The 19,792-nt window shown below is 44.0% G+C and overlaps 1 protein-coding gene across 1 annotated transcript; it reads right to left on the bottom strand.

The window, feature by feature from the left end:
• Window positions 1–6,487: 6,487 nt before the first annotated feature.
• On the bottom strand, window positions 6,488–7,595 carry LOC147653742 (uncharacterized). Its single transcript, XM_086886302.1, has 2 exons — window positions 7,284–7,595; window positions 6,488–6,970 (listed from the first exon to the last, which is right to left on the bottom strand). The coding sequence occupies exons 1-2, from the start codon at window positions 7,536–7,538 to the stop codon at window positions 6,773–6,775; spliced, it is 453 nt and encodes a 150-aa protein (XP_086742428.1). The 5' UTR covers window positions 7,539–7,595; the 3' UTR covers window positions 6,488–6,772.
• Window positions 7,596–19,792: the final 12,197 nt, after the last annotated feature.

Here is a 19,792-nt window from a genome sequence, read left to right as displayed (position 1 = left end):
TTCCTAAAAAGTCCCTCAAAGTTCCACAAACATCCCACAAAATCTCCCCAGTATCCAACAAAACTCCAGGAAAAATCCCACAAAATTCCCTAAATCTTCTCAAAACTCTACCAAATTCTAGAAAAATATCCCACCACATCTCCACAAATTCCCACAGAATACATGAAAAATCCCTGATAATTCGTCAGTTCTCTACAGAATCTCACCAAATTCCAGAAAAGTCCCTCAAAGTTCCACAAACCACCCACAAAATCTCCTCAATATCCAACAAAATTCCAGGAAAAATCCCACATAATTCCCTAAATCTTCTCAAAACACGACCAAATTATAGAAAAATATCCCACCAAATCTCCACAAATTCCCACAAAATACATGAGAAATCCCTCAAGATCCCTAAATCGCCTCAATATCCCACAAAATCACACAAAAATCACACAAAACCTCCACAAGTTTCCACAAAATCTAAGAAAAATTCCTCAAAATTCTTCAAGTCTCCTCAGAATCCCACACAATTCCAGAAAAAACACACAAAATTCCAGAGAAGTCCCACAAAACTCCCTAAATCATTTCAAAACCCTACCAATTCACAGGAATGTCCCACAAAATCTCCACCAATTCCCAGAACATCCCACAAAAATCCCACAAAAATCCCTAAATCTTCTGAAAACTCGACCAAATTCCAGAAACGCCCCATAAAATCAGCACAGTTTCCCACAAAATTCAAGAAAAAACACCACAAAATTCCCAAAATCTTTTCAAAATACCACAAAATTCTTGAAAAGCCCCAGCAAATTCCAGAAACATCCCACAAAATGTCCTCAATACCCAACAAAATCCCAGGAAAGTCCCACAAAATTCCCTAAGTCTTCTCAAAACACGGCCAAAATCCACAAAAATCCCACCAAATCTCCACAAATTCCCACAGAATACATGAAAAATCCCTGATAATTGGTCAGTTCTCTACAGAATCTCACCAAATTCCAGAAAAGTCCCTCAAAGTTCCACAAACCACCCACAAAATCTCCTCAATATCCAACAAAATTCCAAGAAAAATCCCACATAATTCCCTAAATCTTCTCAAAACACGACCAAATTCTAGAAAAATATCCCACCAAATCTCCACAAATTCCCACAAAATACATGAAAAATCCCTCAAGATCCCTAAATCGCCTCAATATCCCACAAAATCACACAAAAATCCCACAAAACCTCCACAAGTTTCCACAAAATCTAAGAAAAATTCCTCAAAATTCTTCAAGTCTCCTCAGAAGGTTCTGGATGAGGGTAGAAATAATTAAAAAGCATCTTGAAAGTAACATCATATTTTTGTCAGCCATCTCTTCAGGGACTACTTTAAATCCCAGAATGTTCAAGAGCCATCATCACTGTACAAACAGAAGCTCCAACTGAACGAAACCAGAAGAAGTGGATATGGCAAATTCTCTGGTCCAAGTGGTGATATTAATCTGGTGAGGCTCTGGATTCCCATTTCAGACATACTATCACAGCTTAAATATAGGAAAAAATTGGGATTTTACTTTGCTGTGGTCTCTTTTTGTTTTGCAAAATATGTGATAGTTAATATATGAGTAAAATCTTGTATAAAAACAGGTTTGTTTTTTGGTTTTTTTTCTAACAAATAGCCAAATGCATATTACCTGCCTTGCTGGAAAATAATTGAGGTCTTCCTCTAAGAAATTTTTTCTCAGAGTGCCTTTCTTTGTGATTTGTGTTCTTATCTTAGGAAGATACAGGAGTTGCTCATTTTAATGCTGTCCAGCAGACTATTCCATGCTTTCTCAGCTGTTTGGATCTGCAGTTCAGGATTGGACCAAGAAAAATGGTGATGGGATGAAATTATTTTTATTCTTAAATGAGGACAATTCCATTTTTAAACATACACATGTGCTTCCAATGCTTTCAGTAGTCAAGGATGAAATTTTGAACAGACATGAATTCCTCAGTCTTTGTTTCTTTTTCCCTGAAGGATGGAATTTGGACTTTGCCCACCAGTGCAGTCCTTGCTATGGGCAGATGTTTCTTCTGTTCTTCTTACCAGCAGTAGGAGTGGTTGGACACTGAACCTCAAAGAAGAGGGAGCTAACATCCCTTACCTGGATAAGTCCCACAGGTAAGCACCTTGGAGAAGTTCTTCAACCAAAACCAGTTCCTGTAAGGCTTTCCAGCCCTTGACAGGAAATAAGCTGATTCCTGCAGGCTGCAACATGAAGACTTCCAGACTGAAGTGAGCATCCTGCTATAAGGAAGGATTTGGGAGTAGTGAGTCATCATTTGTATGGGAAATTAATCTGTGATTTTTATTTATTGTTTTTTTTCATTTGAAGTAACATCACATCATCATAGAGAGACATTGTCTGTCATTTCTGGTGTGGATACCTGAATAACTCAGCTAGACAGGTAGCATGATAAGGCAATACAATGCAGATATTGAAAGGAATTTTTTGGATGATTTTTTTGTTAGTTCAAGCTGCAGTCCCTGATTTATTCAGGCTTTGAAGTACCATGCAAGCCTTTCCCACAGAAGAAATTCTGTTTTATGTAAATAATGCACTGTGCAGTAAACTAGAAGAAAGCAGGGAGCATAGAGCATGAAGTTAGTGTTTCATGCAGGTGTTTGAAGGCAATGTGGGATTCCAGAGCTTAGTGTTTGAATTGCAACTTGAATTTCCTTCTTTGCTGTTATTTAGACTGCTCTGAAGTAGTCATGAGAAGCAAAAATGAAAGGCAATGTTGTTTGATGGGGACTGTGGTAGGGCTTTCTTGCCAGATTTGAAATGGCTTGAATTGATTAAAATCTCCAGGTGAGGGGAAGGTTGTATCCATTCCTCTCTCTTATTAAAGCAAATTTTCCAAGAGGGATGTAAAATTGCAGTTGAGGGTTGGGGTGGTTTTTTCTTTTTTCCCTTCTTTCATGTGCAACCTAACAACTCCAATTTCGCAGGCCTATTTAACATTTGATCCCTAAAAGTCAGTCCTTTGCTTTGTATTTTGGGCACTTGTTCATCTTGGGGAATTTGTCATCTTCTCAGGGCATTGAAGGTCAACCAAATGCTGCAGGTTTCATTCTTCCTTTCATATGGTCTATGTCCTGGGGTTTGACTCTTAAGCAGAGCTATTTTTTTATTTTGCAGCCTAGCAGTTGTACGGTGGGGCTGTGTGCAGGTGAATTGACTTGAGAACGATGGGTAAATCAGCTCCTGGGAAGATGTGCACTGCCTGGCCCCGATGCTTCAGCATGCTTGAGGTCAGCTTGGCTGCCTCTGACTGTCTAATAATAATGCAGAATAACAGAATTAAGTATTCATTGTAATTGGTGATCAATAAGATTTGTTTTCAGCTAAGTCTGCGTGCTAGTTTCTAAAGCACTCCAGTCTGTTTCATCAATGACCTTTGTGATTTTAGCTTAAGCTTTCCAGTTTCTGCTGTTGTTATTTTTTGCCCTGTCGCTGTGAGAGGAAGGGATGATGGCTGGAGGTTTGGCAGTCAGCGAGGGCCTGGCCACCACTGCAGTTCTGTACACTCAGCCTTGGAGATGTGATCAGGAATGTGCTGTTAGTTGCCAGTTTTGTATTGCAAAGACTGAGCATGCTGCCATCACTGTGTTTGATGAGTGAGTTTTCATTGGTTTGGTCCAACTCCAAAGCAGCCTTAATTTGAAGGTGGAATTCTTTGTGGATGAGGCTGTGAAGAATATGGTGTTTATACTCCCATCCTACGGGCAGTACGGTAGAACAACTCCTAACTGATTTGGTAATAAAGACCTAGTTTTTCTTCACTAAACCTGCCCTAGCCAAATTCATCAGCTGGTGATAGCTATCTCTGGAGTGGAAAACCTTTATTGAGTTGATTGACAATTTAATATACTTTGTCAAGCTGTGTTGTTTAGTTTCTGTTGATCCAGAGACACCTGAGGCTCCTTTTGCTTCCTAAGGGATTAAAGTAGCAAGCACTTAGAATGAGATATTGGGAAGATGGGTGCAGGAGACTTTGTAATTTACTATGGAAAAACATAATAATGATGATGAATATTTCAGGTGGAAACGATAGCATTTCACTATATACTATGTGAAATGCTTTTATGTGGTCTTTTTCATTTCTCTTTTATTTTTTAATCCTGGATAAATTAAATGAGGCTTTTGGGGAAAGCATGAGCTGGAATTTCTATTGAGGTTGATAACCTCTGATTCTGCTCTCGTTTGTCTGTCTGCTGGAACTTGTAGCAAACTAGCTATGTCCAAGTTTAATTGTGTAATAATTATTTTTCAAATTGAGCCTTTCTCACTTGGTGCTGATGTATTTGGGGGAGGGAGGGGAATGGAGAGTAAAGAGCTCCTTTCATGAATACAATTGAAATTTCATCTTGCTGATTTGAGCCTTTCCAAGATTCAAGTGAGCATTGGATCAGGTTGGAACTGAGGGGATGACTCATGACTCTGGCATAAAAACTACATTGCATTCCACATATTAGGAGTTTTCTGTTGCCCACAAGAAAGTTCAGGAAAAAAAGACAAAAAGAGAAATGGGTTTCAAATTTCCTGTGCTATTTTCAGTTGACTCCTCTTTCTGGAGATGCCTTAGCAAGTGTAGGACATCTGAAAAACTTGGAACTGCAACTTTCTTGTTGAGGCTCTGATGAACATTGCTTCTGTCATCAAGTTCTTGTGTTCATACTTTGAACTTAGCTGAGTAATGTTGGTATCAGCAGACTCTGCTAAAGCCATGCCTTCCTAATTAATAATGCATTCTTAATAAAAAAAAAAAAAATCTATTTCTTCATGTATTTAATTACCTAGTGAGTGTAAGACTGAATGAAGTTAATACCGTGCAGATTTCAAGCAAAACGCTGCTTTTTAATGTGCTTCAGTATAGGCTATGCACAAGTCAATAGACATGATTTTTAAGCTTCAGTTACCTTTCATTACCCTGTGCATATTCAAATTCAGATTGATGAATGCTGAACCAAAAGCAGACATCATAGAGTTAATTGAAGTTCTTTAAATTCAGAGGCAAACTATTTTCATAGCTTTGTTTTGAGGGTGGGTTGCTTTTGATGTCTGGGGTTTTTTTGGCTAAGGCAATGGCAAACATTTATTTATCCTGCTCCCTCCCCATTTTCCACCATCGTTGTTGCCAGTGATGCCTGCAGTGCTCAGTGGTCAATGACCCTCAGCCAGGGTGAGCTGCAGGAGCCTTACAGACGGGCCTGTTCTTTCTCCCAGTGCTAGAACAAGTGCAACAGCACAGTGCCATTTTGCTAAAAGCTAATATTTTTCCCAGCAGCTTCTTCTCCAGGCAGAATGAAATGCTTTCTTCAAGAGCAACCACATCTTTTCTCTGCCTGAAAGGTTGTGTTTGTTTGGGGTTTTTTCTCTTGCCTTAGGTGAGAGATAAAAAAAAAATGAAGAGGAAAGCCCAAGGAAATGCCAAAAGTACCACCTGGTAGTAATTTTGTGTGAGTGTCTCCATTTACACTTCAAACTTGCTCTTGGAGAACTTGGAGCTGCATTTAAAATGTATTTTGGTAGGTGGTCAGCTGCTGACTATCTGCATTTCTTCTTCCATTTCTTTTCTGTGCTTGTTTGGTATTGCTGCTGAATGTCCCCAAAGAGTAAAGTGGTGTGGAAGAGTTGAGGAAGCAGCTTTTGAAATTCTAAAGCTGATGTGTAGGTTTTGTTCCTCTTGGATTTTTAAAAGCAGGTATGTCATCCAAGTTAACTTTCTTCAGCAAGTAACAAGATTGTCGTCCTTCCACTGATGCTCTGTATTTTAACAGAGGTATTTGATGGTGCTGGAAAGGAGCAAGATGCAGAATGAGTTTGAGAGAAGTGATTTAAAGTGGGAGCACAGATGGTTGATTCCTAAAAATCAAAAAACGGATGTTTTGTTTTGTAGGAAAATGAAATCTAATCCTATTTGAGGGTCAACAGGATAAATACAAAGAACTAAATACAGATGTAGATACATATATACATATATGCGTGTATATATATATATATATATATATATATGTATAACCCCGCCCCCCGAAATCTATGAAGCAGGACTGATTGGTGCCATAGCCCAGGCAGCCTGTGGATCTAATTGCCTGCCTGTATTCAGCCCTTGCCTGGATGCCAGGGGAGACGTCTCTGGATTTGTCTCCAGACAGCTTTCCAGGGATGATCCTGCTCCTTTCCTGGTGCCCCAGAGTGCTGCAAGCCCCCCGTCCTGGGGCCATGGTGATGCCTGCCGGGGCCTTTAGGGTCCCCCCTAAAGGGCAGACAGGGCTTGACTGCAAGCTTCCTTGGAAGCTGGAGGCAGGTGAATATTGGCCACCTTCTTCTTTCCCGCTGCCCTCCGTGCTCTTGCAAAGCCTGCTGGGGCACTGGGGCTCTCCATTGCAGGCAGTCTGGAGCTGCCATGCAAAGCCATCTCTCAAGGAGTCCCCAGGTCTCAGGTGCAACCTCAAGAAAATGACACAGCAACGTGTAGAAAACGTGAACTTTATTCACTTGACTACTTCTAAAATCTACAATCCAACGTTACTAGAAGACTATGGGGTAAGAATCTTAAGGCTAAGAAACTTCAATGCTTCAACTGTTTAGAACTGAACACTAAGGGAAAGGTCAACTTCTTGGGGGAAACGTGGTGGGGAATCGAACAACAACAGGGGTGTGGCTAACTTGTAAGGTGGGGAACGTCGCAGTGCCTGGGCTGGGCACTGGTCACCCGTTCCCCGTAAGGTTCTGTAGCTGGAGCGCGACGCTGGAGGTCAGAGCTGTGGGGAGGTGCGGAGTCTCCTGTCACTGCCCTCTTTTGCCGCCATCTTGGTGGTTGGTTGAGGGCTGTCGCGAAGGAGCAGCCGCATCAGGTCGCGGTTGTCCATCAGCAGCTGCATCAGCTCCGTGGGACAGCCCTGTCTTCGATGGCGGCGGGGCCCCGCACGGCCCGAAGGGCTCTGGAGATTCCGCTGCAAGGCAAAGCACAGGGATCCCCATGGAAGAGGCAGAGGGGCAGAGCGGGGCCGGCACCTGTGGGGCTGCCTTTGGCCTGGGAGACAGAGACTCGGGCCCAGTTGGGCTGGGCTGGCCCGGGGAAGAGGCTGCAGCAGGCAGAGCTCTGCCGCCTCTGCTTGGTGCTGTCCATGGAGCTCAGCCCCTGGGCCGCATTCCCCAGCCAGGAGCTCAGGCCCCTTCTGCCGCAGGGCATTGGCCAAAGGGTGCCCAAGAGGCCCTCAAGGTCTGCCCCATCCCGCCTGCCTGACCCCCCACCCCCCTCCTCACCTCTCGCCAGCGTCTCTGAATTCTTTTTCCGAGCGACCATCCCATGGCCATTCCTATGATGAGCAGGTCGATGAGCAGGAATGTCCTGGCCGCCCACCGGATGCGCTCAGGGTCCGACTCGTCCAGATGACAATCCTCCAGAAGCAGAGGAGAGGCATCCGTGCTGCGCTCAGGTTTGCTCACAGGGTCGAGGGGATGAGCCAAGAGCAGCAGCACGTAAAGCTGCAGCAGCGCGGAGGAGCCGTGAGCAGCCATAGTGCTCTGCCAGCAGCACCGAGGCTCTGGGCGTCTCTCTGCGAGCAGCTGTGCCTGGGCACTGGGGCGCAGCAACAGCTGGGGACAGTTGCCAGCCAGCGTGCCGTCCCCAGAGGCTGTGATGTCACAGAAGCACAGAACGCCCTGGCTGCAGAGAGCCCTGAGAGAATGTTGAGTCCAAGCTGGGAGCCATGGCGGCAAGCATGGCCAGCAGAGCGGGGCCCGAGCGCTGCGGCCTGGCTTGCCTTGCACCCGTGCCACAATGATGACTCCAGCAGCCCCTGTCAGGCCATTGCAGTATCTGATGGCCCACGCTGGGCACAAGTTCTTCCCAATGGCCAGCGTAAACCTCCCTTGGCCCAGCTTCCAAGCCTTGTTGGCATCTGCTCTCTCTTGTCCTTGCCCACCTGGCTGGCGCTGCCGTGTTGCTCGCTGGCCTGTCTGTGGGAGAAGAGGCTGTGCCAATGAGTGCTGCTCAACTTGGAGGCCATTCAAAGGAGGATTTGATTGTGCCTGCTGTGGGAAGAAGGAATATGCGTGCACATGGCCACTTCCCATAGGTTTTACCCCAGATTTTCATGAGCAGCTGTCCTAGTGAAAGTCAAGTCTGTTTTAGTGAGTATTTGAGGGCTTCCAGAGCACAGTGCCATCTCAGGGGAATTCTGCTGGTTGAGTTCTACTGAGGCTTTGAGATGAGTTGCAAATCCTGAAAATGTTCTCCTTGCCCAGGTAGTAATTTCACAGTTTAGACTCTGGGGATATTGATTGCTCAGTGTTGAGGACCTCATGTAACTTTCAGCCCCAGAAACTTTCAACCTCCAGTGATTGTCCTTGAGACAAAACCATTTGAAATCTTTTTTTCTGTGGACAGGAATTGCTTCGGTGTTACTTCACATCATCCATTAAAAATTTGATGCCTGGAACAAATCCCGAGTGCTGTGTGATTTCCTTGGTCGTGTTCTTTGGAATGGCTTCCCCCTCATTTTGTGAAGCTGGCCCCAGAAAGGTCATAGATGGGTGAGAAGTTCTGAAAGGCCAAGTGGTGCAGATCTTTGCCTCCTGTTTCGAGGTCTGCGGTGAGCTGTGAGTCCAAGAGCTGATCTGACGTGATGGTGAAAACACAGTTGTCGTGGTTTTAAAGCAGTAACTGAAAAAATACTAGAAAACTTACTTTTTTCTTGCTGTGAGATATGGATTAGAGCAAGAGCAAAACAGGCTTAAAACTTAAAAGGAATAAAGAAAGTTTATTCACAAAACTACAAGAATAAGAACACCAGAATAAACTTTCAGAAAACCCTTTTATCCCGCACTACCCAGCATTCCCTTGTTCACATGACAAGATAGAGACAAAAGACTTTGGAACTTTGGTGTTTAAAACAGTCCCAATTCTTGCTAGAGTCTCTTTATCAGTGTTTGTATAGAAACAGAAATCTTCTTCTGCTAATCTATGGAGTTTCTCACAAGAAAAATATTTCTGTTATAGTTTTCTATTTGTTTGATGCCAGCTGCCCGGAAATCTGCCATGAGTTCACTCCTCCCATTTCACATCACTCTGAGGTGTGTATGGGCCATGAGTCCTCTTCATCTGTCTCTGTGAGCTTCGCAGGAAAACAGTTTTCTCATTGCCCTCAAGGCCTCAAATCTTCACTCCACTCTGTTCCAGCGCCTCACTGTATCACAATTACTCTACTTTTTACTCAAAATCCACACTTTGAACACTCCATGCTTCCCAATATACTCTGTCATGAATTAAAGGAGTTTTTTTCAGAACATGGTTGTCCATCTCCATAGCTTTAAGAGAAAAATATTTCAGCTTATAAAGCATCTCCTTATTCTCTCTTCCCTATCTAAAACTTAAGCCTTGTTTTTGTCCTATATTTTTCTAATACTAAAAAAAAAAAAATCTGTGTTTTTCTAAAAGTGAAAAAAAAAAATAAAAAAATAAAGTAAAGAGTAGAAACAGAATAATATTTCTGAGAGGCAGGACATTTTTTAGTTTGTGTTGTCCGATGGAACAACAGCCACTTGAAGAAATTCCATATAGTAGAACATGTCACATTTGTCAATTTTAACCTGAAATTTATTAACAGGAATGTCTGTACTACGAACATGTGTTAAGTATAGGAATATATTGCATGTTTTCCTACTTGTAAGAAGTAAATTTCTGTCTTTACAAGCTAACACCATTAATTTCAGCTCTTAGTTATTCCCATTGCATATTCTTTTAAACAGACTTAATCAGACAAATTTTGTGTTATTTAGCAAGTAATGCTTGGTTATTACTACAAGTTCTTGAAGTCATAACACTTAAAATTGCAGTACATATATATTATTCTTACTATGATGATGTGAGTTGGCTGCTAGTCATTTAACTATATATAAGGTCTTACTATTTCTTAGTGCAATTACTTAAAATAAGTGTCTTGGAAATTGTTTTTATTTTTAGATTTAAAACTGTTCTTACTAAAGTTGATTTGTTAAAGATTGGACAATGTATATTTAATAATTAATGTTCCCCAGTGATATTTATTGTCAGTCAGGATTCACTTTACAGTCAATAAATAACCTAAAAAATCTGAATTTTGTAGCCAGTTTTGTCTAATTCTTAGAGCAATGCTTTGGGAAATTGGAGATATATATATATGAATATAAATATGTATATCTGCTATATACCTTTTTTATGATGGTTTTGTCCTACTACTGCAAATGTTTCTTTTTGTTTGTTTTTTCCTAACATACATAAAATTTTCTTAACCATATTTAAAGCTACCAGCTTGTTATTCTGACAAAACCCTGTGAGAATAAATTATTTTTATTAATACTCTACATGTCAAAACCTTGCAGTCAGTCAAATAACAGAAGGAGTGTTCATTGTCTCTCTCCCCCACTGATGCTGTTCTAGGAGTTGGAGTTAGAAGATTCAGACATCAAGTGAAACAGTGAAAGATGATAAGAAAACACTTGATTCTCACAAGGTATTTCCTACTAAAAGAGATTGTTTTGCAGTTTTGTTTGCTCTTGACACTATTTTGAGTAAATGTGAATTCCTAAGACATGCTCAAGGCAATTAAATATTTATGCTCCCCAAACTCAATTTTTAAGCAACATTTTCTGTTTACAAGAATCAGGTTTGCTTTGGTTTTATCTCTTTTCTTTCAGGTTACAAGACAGATTTTTTTATTATTATTTTCATTGGGGGAAAAAGATATGTATTTATAGTGTTTGTGAAGACTTTGCTCAGCTGAAAAAAGTAATAGGTAACATGAGTATAACATTGTGTTCTTCCGTATTTCTATTTTTAAGTCCTATTACATGTGATATTTTCCATTTTGCCTTCTATTAGGCCTGAAATTGGAAACTATTTAAAACCTAACAAACCCCGGAGTTTATCCCTGTTCTTTGAATAGCAACAGAAGTATGGCTGTCATGGTTTGACACATCAATGAAGAACAGCCTCTGCTCTGCAGCAGGTACTCAAGTGGAACTTTTGCAAGTGGGCTCTCATCAGGAGTGAAACACTGGCTGCTGACTCTGCTGCTTTTGGTCACAGACTGCTGCCTTTATGAACCAGGTTTGTCCTTCTGCCTCTTTTGTGTTTTATATAGACTTGATTACAAATGAGGCACTTGTCCTCTTAACCTGGGAGTTGCAGCAGGTCAGCAGCAGCAGGAGTTACTGGCTGCTTCCCATCAGCTGACTCCTTTTAGCCAACCCTTCCCATTTCCTGCGCCAATCCGATTTTTCCAAGCAATTAGGAAGAAAACTAAACCATAACTTTTACAAAATCACTTTAGGGAAGATGTTGCTTAATTGTTTGCTTCATTCAAATGAACACTTCTAACATTCACTTCTCTGAGTAAGAATGCCTTTTATGAGAAGCTGCTAAAAATAGGAATTTGAGAGCAGGGATGTTAAAAGTAGGGCCAGAGAGGAGCAAATTTGTCGCAGGGCAAGTTCTGTTTGCACTGAGGGAGTACTATCAATTTTGTCTCTGTCCTGTCTTTCACTGGTCCTGAAACAACAGTGCCTGCTTGAACAAACCTGCTCCTCAGGAGTGATTGGATCTGGTGCTCTGGGTGTTAGCAGCTGCAGTGCTGAACCACAGGCAGACATGAGATCTGACTGGATCACCCTTGCTAACATTTTCATGTAGAACCCATAACTCACTTGATCAGCAACACTTGCTTGAATGCTGCCTTTTGCCTTGGCTCTTCCCACTAAATAGTTCTTGAGCTGGGAAGTGGTCCTGATCTAAGAATCTGCAGTAATCTTTAATTCTGCCTTTATAACTCAGGAAACCACAGTAACCTTCATTTTAGAATGTGAACATTTTTTGGACAAACACTGAATTGTAGCTTCATTGACATGAGCTAAAGTAAGCTCTTTCAGTGGTCCTAGAGTGGTAGCTGTAAAAGGCAATCAGAGTGAAGATCCTGAATAATTTTCTTTTCCAGCCAGGTTTTAATGTATTTCCCCTGCAAATCAATTCATGTATCATAGAGCTCAATTACCTGCCCATAAAATGAGAGTTGTTGCTCAGAACTGTGGAATTAGGGTAACAAGAACTGTAATGATACACTAGATAAACACTGTTGCAATACTCTCTCAGCCCTGTTAGGGTATTTTAAATTTGCAGCAGATCTCAGTAAGGATGAGAAAATGCTGAGCTACATAAAAATGATGGAGACTGGAGGAGAAATTAGCCTTGCAGTGTTCTACAGTCCCAACATTTCCAACCACCACACCTGGTAGTGAAAATGCTGGTTTGTATTTGAAAAAAAGGAACTGCAATCAATCAAATGCACTGCCAAGTATAAATTAATTTCTGTAAGTCAAGTCCCTTAGGAACAATTCCTTAATAAAAGATCTGTTTCAAATCTCCTAAGTCTTCTAAAACCAACCCCAACAAAACACAGAAAACATAGTGTCTTTATTTGACCTGTCCTAGACTTCATTTATTTATTTACAGTCTGAAGGATGAGTCAAGTACCTGCAGTGGTGCCTTTAGCAATGCAAAACAAAATATTTTGAATATTCTTATTTAGCGTTCCAGTTTTAATGAGCTTGGAGCATAGTGAAGGAGATCAGATGATTGCAGGTTCTGGATGAGGGTAGAAATAATTAAAAAGCATCTTGAAAGTAACATCATATTTTTGTCAGCCATCTCTTCAGGGACTACTTTAAATCCCAGAATGTTCAAGAGCCATCATCACTGTACAAACAGAAGCTCCAACTGAACGAAACCAGAAGAAGTGGATATGGCAAATTCTCTGGTCCAAGTGGTGATATTAATCTGGTGAGGCTCTGGATTCCCATTTCAGACATACTATCACAGCTTAAATATAGGAAAAAATTGGGATTTTACTTTGCTGTGGTCTCTTTTTGTTTTGCAAAATATGTGATAGTTAATATATGAGTAAAATCTTGTATAAAAACAGGTTTGTTTTTTGGTTTTTTTTCTAACAAATAGCCAAATGCATATTACCTGCCTTGCTGGAAAATAATTGAGGTCTTCCTCTAAGAAATTTTTTCTCAGAGTGCCTTTCTTTGTGATTTGTGTTCTTATCTTAGGAAGATACAGGAGTTGCTCATTTTAATGCTGTCCAGCAGACTATTCCATGCTTTCTCAGCTGTTTGGATCTGCAGTTCAGGATTGGACCAAGAAAAATGGTGATGGGATGAAATTATTTTTATTCTTAAATGAGGACAATTCCATTTTTAAACATACACATGTGCTTCCAATGCTTTCAGTAGTCAAGGATGAAATTTTGAACAGACATGAATTCCTCAGTCTTTGTTTCTTTTTCCCTGAAGGATGGAATTTGGACTTTGCCCACCAGTGCAGTCCTTGCTATGGGCAGATGTTTCTTCTGTTCTTCTTACCAGCAGTAGGAGTGGTTGGACACTGAACCTCAAAGAAGAGGGAGCTAACATCCCTTACCTGGATAAGTCCCACAGGTAAGCACCTTGGAGAAGTTCTTCAACCAAAACCAGTTCCTGTAAGGCTTTCCAGCCCTTGACAGGTGTCCTGGGTTGCAGTATATTCTATCACCATCCTCATGTACTGTTGAAACCAGGTGAGGCAGTGCTCCCTGCCTCCCCCCCCCCCCCCCCGGGCTACCTTCTGTTAATGGGCCCATCAATGCCCTGCCCCTCATAGATAACTTCCCCCTGTATTGTCCCCTGTTAATGGGCCCACCACTGCCTTGCTGCATGACTCAGAGATAACTTCCTCCTGGACTGTTTTCTGTTAATGGCTCATCAAGGCCTTATCTCATGACTCACCATCCCATTGTGAGATGCTCCTCCCCGAGGGAGGAGCCAAGCATTCCATACTGGATATAAGCTGAGAATTCGAACACCACAGCAGCCCTTACCTACGGGACTTCCAGAGGACAGGAGCTACTGCTGGACTTTCAGCTGAAGACCAGACCCCCTTTCTTCCAGAAGATCACGCTTCAACAAGACCACCTCATCTGGACGACTACCATCACCCTAACAGGGTTCCAGGCTGTATTCTGACTCTGTCAGTGTTTTTGATATTATTGCATTTATTCTTTTTATCATTTTCCTATTAAATTATAATTCTGACTTGCGATCTCTTACTGGTTTGATTTCAAACTAGTACATATTTTGGCGCCCAACGTGGGGCATTAACCTGAGAGAAAGTCAGAATTGCAATTTCATATTAACAGAAACCTATCCACCATGGTGGTTGGCTTGTCTATATGGGTACTGTATCTTGCTCTCTATATTTTCCCTCACATGGGGAACTACTTGCCTGTTGTATTGCTCCTGTTGAGACCAGGGAATGGTATGAGAATTGCTTTATTAGTTTATTATGCTTATGGCATGATAACCTGTGAGGCAATGAATACCATTCGGAATATATACTCAATTTTGTTTGCTTGTCCTAGTCTGGGCTGCTACATCTGGGACCTTCTCAACAATCGCACCCTGCCCTTGGTGGGAAGAGTGGAGAGTGGTTTCTTCCAGCCTTTCAGGTCAGGCACAGCAGTTTTTAAAAATATTGAGTTCTCTCTAGATGCCAAGGACAGCCTAGTCTTGCTGTTTTGTTTTCTCTGCATGGCCTGCACCATGTACACCATGCTTAGAAACAAAGCACTGTTTGGTGTGGTACAGCGTCTTCTTGAGGAGGAAGAGAAAAGAACCAAAAGCAGAGCAACAGCATCCATGACCACACAGACTGCCACAGAAGAGAAAAGAACCAAGAGCAAAGCCACAGCGTCCGTGTCTACGCAGACTGCCACAGAGGAGAAAGAAACCAAGAGCAAAGCAACAGCATCCGTGTCCACTCAGACTGCTACAGAGGAGAAAGGAACCAAGAGCAAAACAACAGCGTCCATGTCTACGCAGACTACCACAGAGGAGAAAGGAACCAAAAGGGCCATGAGCACCTCCACACAAACAGTCACCGAACCAGAGCAGCCTAAACCGGTAGAAGTTGCCCCCATTCAGAAAAAGAAATCAAAAAGCAAATCAGTCCGCATAGTGACTGATGAGGGTGAGGCAGGACCTTCACACGCAGCGGAGGAGACAGAACCAGAGATTATCACTCGCTCTCTATCCCTAGGTGAGCTGCGTGACCTGCGGAGGGAATTCACCCGCCAGACGAACGAGTCCATCCTAACCTGGCTGCTCCGCATCTGGGACGCTGCAGCAAACGACACCATCCTGGATGGAAGTGAGGCCAGGCAACTGGGATCGCTGTCCCGGGATGTGGTCATTGACCAGGGGATTGGGAGAACCCAAGAAACTCTCAGCCTCTGGAGGCGACTGCTGACAAGTGTAAGGGACAGATACCTCTGCAAAGAAGACCTCCAGGTGCACCAGGGAAAATGGAGCACAATGGAACAGGGTATCCGATGCCTGAGGGAGTTGGCTGTGCTGGAGATCATTTTTGCAGAAGATGAGAGATTTCCTAAGAGCCCAGATGGTGTCCAGTGCACGTCACAGATGTGGCTGAGATTTGCACGGCTTGGACCAGAGATGTACTCCCGTTACCTGGCAACACTGCAATGGAGAGAAGGTGAGGACAGGGTGGGTGTCCTGGCCAATAAACTAAGAATCTACGAGGACACTGTCACTGCCCCGTTTCGCACCCATGTCTCATCTGTGGAAACAAGGCTGGCTGAGCAAGTCCAGAGCTTGATTGAAGAGGGCCATCAGAAACTAAAAAAGGAACTTAAAGAAGAAATTTACCACGTCTCCCCAGAACCAACAAGAGTCTCTGCTATTAGGAGTAGGCATTCCCCAGCCAGGGAGAAAGGATACACTCCACGAGGTAACCTCTGGTTTTTTCTCCAGGAGCATGGAGAAGACATGAGGAAGTGGGATGGAAAACCCACCTCCTCCTTAGCAGCCCGGGTACGTGAACTAAAAAGAAGGACAACTACCACAAGGAGCTCATCTAGAGCCAGCGCCGCTCCGGTCTCTCGTGGCCAGAACATCAGAAGGTATAGAAATGATGATATGAGTGATCCTCTTGAAGAGACATCAAGAGCATATTCACCGGAGGAGAGCAACGTGCACCATGACCAGGATTAGAGGGTCCCTGCCTCTAGCCAGGTAGAGGAGAGGGACAACCGGATCTATTGGACAGTGTGGATCCGATGGCCTGGCACATCTGACCCACAAAGATATACGGCTTTGGTTGATACCGGCGCTCAATGCACTCTAATGCCATCAAGGTATGTGGGAGCGGAACCCATTTCTATTTCTGGGGTGACAGGGGGATCCCAGGAGCTCACGGTACTGGAAGCTGAAGTGAGTTTAACTGGGAATGAGTGGCAGAAACACCCCATCGTGACTGGTCCAGAGGCCCCATGCATCCTCGGCATAGATTACCTCAGGAACGGGTACTTCAAAGACCCAAAAGGTTATCGCTGGGCTTTTAGGATAGCTGCTCTAGAGACAGAAGGCATCAGACAACTGAGTACCTTGCCTGGTCTCTCAGACAACCCTTCTGCTGTGGGACTACTGAGAGTTGAAGAACAACAGGTACCAATTGCCAGAGCAACAGTGCACCGTCGGCAATACCGCACCGACAGAGACTCTGTGGTCCCCATCCATACGATGATTCGTGAGCTGGAGAGCCAAGGGGTGGTCAGCAAGGCTCGTTCACCCTTTAACAGCCCCATATGGCCAGTGCGTAAATCCAGTGGAGAATAGAGACTGACGGTGGATTACCGTGGACTGAATGAAGTCACGCCACCACTGAGTGCAGCCGTACCAGACATGCTGGAGCTTCAGTATAAGCTGGAATCCAAAGCAGCAAAGTGGTACGCGACCATTGATATTGCAAATGCGTTTTTCTCCATTCCTCTGGCAGCAGAGTGCAGGCCTCAGTTTGCCTTCACCTGGAGGGGTGTGCAGTATACCTGGAACCGATTGCCCCAGGGGTGGAAGCACAGTCCTACTATCTGCCATGGACTGATCCAGACTGTGCTAGAAAAAGGTGAGGCTCCAGAACACCTGCAGTACATTGATGACATCATTGTGTGGGGGAACACGGCAGCAGAAGTATTTGAGAAGGGACAAAAGATCATCCAGATTCTCCTGAAGGCTGGTTTTGCCATCAAGAAGAGCAAAGTCAAGAGACCTGCCCGGGAGATCCAGTTCCTGGGGGTAAAGTGGCAAGATGGACGGCGTCAGATTCCCACTGAAGTCATCAATAAGATCACTGCGATGTCTCCACCGACCAACAAGAAGGAAACACAAGCTTTCCTAGGTGCCATAGGCTTTTGGAGAATGCACATTCCTGAATATAGCCAGATTGTGAGCCCTCTCTACCTGGTTACCCGCAAGAAGAACAATTTCCATTAGGGCCCTGAACAACAACAAGCTTTCGCCCAGATCAAGCAGGAAATCGCTCATGCAGTAGCCCTTGGTCCAGTCAGAACGGGGCCAGAAGTGAAAAACGTGCTCTACTCTGCAGCCGAGAACAATGGTCTGTCCTGGAGCCTTTGGCAGAAGGTGCCTGGTGAGACTCGGGGTCGACCACTGGGATTCTGGAGCCGAAGCTACAGAGGATCCGAGGCCAACTACACCCCAACAGAGAAAGAAATTTTGGCCGCCTATGAAAGAGTCCAAGCTGCCTCAGAAGTCATTGGTACTGAAGCGCAGCTGCTTCTGGCACCCCGACTGCCGGTGCTGGGGTGGATGTTCAAGGGAAAGATTCCTTCCACGCATCATGCCACCGATGCTACTTAGAGCAAATAGATTGCCCTCATTACACAGCGTGCCCGTATTGGAAACCTGAACCGCCCTGGGATTCTGGAAATTATAACAAACTGGCCTGAAGGTGAGACTTTTGGATTATCTTCTGAAGAAGAGGAGCAAGTGACACGTGCTGAGGAAGCCCCACCATATAATGAGCTACCGGAGAGTGAAAGACGATATGCCCTCTTCACCGATGGTTCCTGCCGAATTGTAAGCACTAACCGGAAATGGAAAGCTGCTGTATGGAGCCCCACACGACGAGTTGCACAAGCTACCGAGGGAGAGGGTGGATCGAGTCAGGTCGCAGAACTTAAAGCTGTCCAGCTGGCTTTAGATATTGCTGAAAGAGAGAAGTGGCCGAGGCTCTATCTCTACACTGACTCCTGGATGGTAGCTAATGCTCTGTAGAGATGGCTAGATCGATAGAGAAAAGCCAACTGGCAGCGCAGAGGGAAACCCATCTGGGCCGCTGAGATTTGGCAGGACATCGCCGCTCGGGTGGAGAAGCTGATCGTGAAGGTTCGACACGTAGATGCTCATGTACCCAAAAGTCGGGCTAATGAAGAGCACCGTAACAATGAGCAGGTGGATCGAGCTGCCAAGGTGAAAATATCACAGGTAGATCTGGACTGGCAGCACAAGAGAGAATTATTTTTAGCTCGTTGAGCCCATGATGCCTCTGGTCATCAGGGACGAGATGCAACGTACCGATGGGCTCGTGAACGAGGGGTGGACCTTACTATGGACAGCATCTCACAGGTTATCCACAACTGCGAGACCTGCGCTGCAATCAAACAGGCCAAGCGAGTAAAGCCTCTGTGGTACGGTGGAAGATGGTCCAAGTACAGGTATGAGGAAGCCTGGCAAATTGACTACATCACCCTTCCCCAAACCCGCCAAGGCAAGCGCTACGTGTTGACCATGGTGGAAGCAACCACTAGATGGCTGGAGACATACCCTGTGCCTCATGCTACTGCCCGGAACACCATCTTGGGCCTGGAAAAGCAAGTCCTTTAGAGACATGGCACCCCTGAGAGAATCGAGTCAGACAACGGGACGCATTTCAAGAACAGCCTCGTAAGTACTTGGGCCAGAGAACATGAAATTGAATAGATCTATCATATCCCTTATCATGCACCAGCTGCTGGGAAAGTTGAACGGTGCAATGGACTACTCAAGACTACCCTAAAAGCACTTGGTAGAAGAACCTTCAAAAATTGGGAAGTGAACTTAGCAAAAGCCACCTGGATAGTTAACACCAGAAGATCCATCAATCGAGCTGGTCCTGCCCAGTCTGAACCCTTGCACACGATGGATGGAGATAAAGTCCCTGTGGTACACATGAGAGGTATGTTAAGAAAGACTGTTTAGATTAATCCCACCTCAGGCAAGAGCAAACCTATCCGTGAGATTGTCTTCGCTCAAGGACCTGGTTGCACTTGGTGAGTAATGCGGAAAGATGGGGAAACCCGATGTGTGCCACAAGGAGACCTCATTTTAAGTGAGAACTGTGTGTAAGGTTCCATTGTATATATATATATATATGTGTGTGTGTGTGTGTAGAGTTTAAAGAAGGTACTGATTTAGAATTATGTAGATGGTAATAAAATAAGGAGTGGATTATGTCCTGGGTTGCAGTATATTCTATCACCATCCTCATGTACTGTTGAAACCAAGTGAGGCAGTGCTCCCTGCCTCCCCCCCCCCCCCCCCCGGGCTACCTTCTGTTAATGGGCCCATCAATGCCCTGCCCCATGACTCATAGATAACTTCCCCCTGTATTGTCCCCTGTTAATGGGCCCACCACTGCCTTGCTGCATGACTCAGAGATAACTTCCTCCTGGACTGTTTTCTGTTAATGGCTCATCAAGGCCTTATCTCATGACTCACCATCCCATTGTGAGATGCTCCTCCCCGAGGGAGGAGCCAAGCATTCCATACTGGATATAAGCTGAGAATTCGAACACCACAGCAGCCCTTACCTACGGGACTTCCAGAGGACAGGAGCTACT

The sequence above is a fragment of the Cyanistes caeruleus genome, chromosome 4 (assembly GCF_971803275.1).
Source record: "Cyanistes caeruleus chromosome 4, bCyaCae1.hap1.1, whole genome shotgun sequence".
Taxonomy (NCBI): Eukaryota; Metazoa; Chordata; class Aves; order Passeriformes; family Paridae; genus Cyanistes; species Cyanistes caeruleus.
Note: the sequence above shows the minus strand (reverse complement) of the source record. Positions and strands in the feature narration are given on the sequence as shown.

What these genes read in the sequence shown, in the direction of transcription:
- LOC147653742 (XM_086886302.1), bottom strand. Translation starts at nt 7,538, where the DNA reads ATGGCTGCTCACGGCTCCTCCGCGCTGCTGCAGCTTTACGTGCTGCTG. An exon ending in TTCAGAGACGCTGGCGAGAG is followed by an intron (nt 6,971 to 7,283) that starts GTGAGGAGGGGG and finishes TTTGCCTTGCAG; the next exon opens with CGGAATCTCCAGAGCCCTTC.